This window comes from Haliaeetus albicilla, chromosome 29 (genome assembly GCF_947461875.1).
Source record: "Haliaeetus albicilla chromosome 29, bHalAlb1.1, whole genome shotgun sequence".
NCBI classification, from domain to species: domain Eukaryota; kingdom Metazoa; phylum Chordata; class Aves; order Accipitriformes; family Accipitridae; genus Haliaeetus; species Haliaeetus albicilla.
In genome coordinates, this window is record NC_091511.1 from 6,444,916 (window position 1) to 6,447,191 (window position 2,276).

At 51.7% G+C, this 2,276-nt stretch overlaps 1 protein-coding gene across 1 annotated transcript; it reads left to right on the plus strand.

Moving 5' to 3' along the window:
* Positions 1-453: 453 nt before the first annotated feature.
* On the plus strand, positions 454-1,392 carry LOC138682910 (olfactory receptor 14A16-like). Its single transcript, XM_069774464.1, has one exon. The coding sequence runs from the start codon at positions 454-456 to the stop codon at positions 1,390-1,392; it is 939 nt and encodes a 312-aa protein (XP_069630565.1).
* The last annotated feature ends 884 nt before the right edge of the window (positions 1,393-2,276 follow it).

Sequence of the window (2,276 nt, forward strand, 5' to 3'; positions counted from 1 at the left end):
CCTGTTAGGACAACCCAAATTTAGGAGATTCGCTTCTTTCCCTACCAAATGCACTCCTTAAGAGTGGTGGGTAAACTAGAACAAAATACACCAAAGAAAAATCCCTTGGATTTTGTTTGCTTTTCGTTGAATTGGAAGCGACAATGTTGAAAAGCTCTGTGATATAATGAGTGGATTTAATCTGATATCACCCCCTGTCCCTATTTACCTCTTGCTGTAGGGCAGGACTGACTCCCCCAGACCCCACAGCAGAGACAACTGCTCCCAGTGGCACCCTCAGCCAGCACCAAGCATATATCTCATGATACGACCTGCCAAGGGTCTTTCCGAAATAGGAAAGGCAATTTCAGTGGGGTTTCTATGAGAAATGCGTTAGGTTTAGCTCAAAGAATTTTCTTCTAACTTGTCACCGTCTCTCCCACTTGAACAGTGCCCCATGCCCAGAAGAAGCTAATGTCCAACAGCAGCTCCATCACTGAGTTCCTCCTCCTGCCATTTGCAGACACGCGACAGCTGCAGCTCTTGCACTTCTGGCTCTTCCTGGGCATCTACCTGGCTGCCTTCCTGGGCAACGGCCTCATCATCACCACTGTAGCCTGCGACCACCACCTCCACACCCCCATGTACTTCTTCCTCCTCAACCTCTCCCTCCTCGACCTGGGCTCCATCTCCACCACCGTCCCCAAATCCATGGCCAATTCCCTGTGGGACAGCAGGGCCATCTCCTACTGGGGATGTGCTACACAGGTCTTTTTTTTTGCCTTCTTGGCAGTAGCAGAGTATTGTGTCCTTACCATCATGGCCTACGACCGCTATGTTGCCATCTGCCAACCCCTGCACTACGGGACCCTCCTGGGCAGCAGAGCTTGTGTCCACATGGCAGCAGCTGCCTGGGCCAGTGGGTTTCTCTATGCTCTGCTGCACACAGCGAATACATTTTCCCTAGCACTCTGCCAAGGCAATGTTGTGGGCCAGTTCTTCTGTGAAATCCCCCAGATCCTCAAGCTCTCCTGCTCACGATCCTACCTCAGGGAATTTAGGCTTCTTGTGCTCAGTGTCTGTTTAGCATTTGGTTGTTTTGTTTTCATTGTTTTCTCCTATGTACAGATCTTCAGGGCCGTGCTGAGGATCCCCTCTAAGCAGGGACGCCACAAAGCCTTTTCCACATGCCTCCCTCACCTGGCTGTGGTCTGCCTGTTTATCAGCACTGGCACGTTTGCCTACCTGAAGTCCCCCTCCATCTCCTCCCCATCCCTCAGTCTGGTGGTGGCAGTTCTGTACTCAGTGGTGCCTCCAGCAGTGAACCCCCTCCTCTACAGTATGAGGAACCAGGAGCTTAAGGATGCCCTGCGGAAAATGATGAGCGGGTGCTTTTCAGAAGCAATTAACTGATTGTTTTCTTTTGCAGAGCATTCATAATGTATTTCTTTACAGGCCCAGCCTGCCTCTCAGGTTCGTGGTGCTGGTGGGGCAGGGGCTCTTTGTTTTTCTTGTGATAATATTGTGCACAATGAAATTTTATTATTCATCCTACTTCTAATTCACTGTCTACCTGTACAATATGACCCCGAGGCTGTATAAATGAGACACAGTCCTCTCTGTGTATTTCAACAAAATAAAGGACCCTGCAGCGACTTATTTTCCTGAGATTCTTCCTCTGAGAACTTGGTGAAGCTGCAGGGCAGTGCCTGTGTGCAGAGGGGAAGGGGAAAAGAGTCTCAGCACAGCAGCACTGCCAGGGAATACCAGCAACTGATCTTCCCAGAGCTGCTCTCTTTCCACTCCCACACTCTCCTGCTGAGCCCTTCGGTTGGTGTAAGGCCTGAGTGCTCTGGCAGCTCGGTCAGAGTCCTGATGTGTGACAGGACTCTCGAGGGAGAATCTTGATTCTAAGGAATTGCTGTATTTATACTGGCTTTATCACTCTGTCTCCTGCCCCACTGGCACCAGGGTTCCCTCGGCTGCCGTCCTTGTGCTGACAACACATTTAGAGAAGCCCTTCTGGGTGCCCTCCCTATGCATGGCCATTTCCAGCCACCGCTGAACTTTGGCTTTGCTGGCTCCTTCCCTGCACACACAGGCCAGGTGTCTGTCTGCCTCCCGGGCAGGCTGTTCCCCCTCCAGCCTCCCTGCACTTCCTTCTGGTGTTGGACCTCCTAAGTCAGGGGGGTCCCTGTTCATCCATGCTGACCTCTTGCCAGGCCCTGCTCGACTCCCTGTGCATCAGGCAGGCATCTTTGTGGGTTAGAGAACCTTGTCCCTGAAGATCCAGGAGG

Excerpts from the sequence above, each read along its gene's own strand:
- LOC138682910 (XM_069774464.1), top strand. The coding sequence starts at position 454 with ATGTCCAACAGCAGCTCCATCACTGAGTTCCTCCTCCTGCCATTTGCA.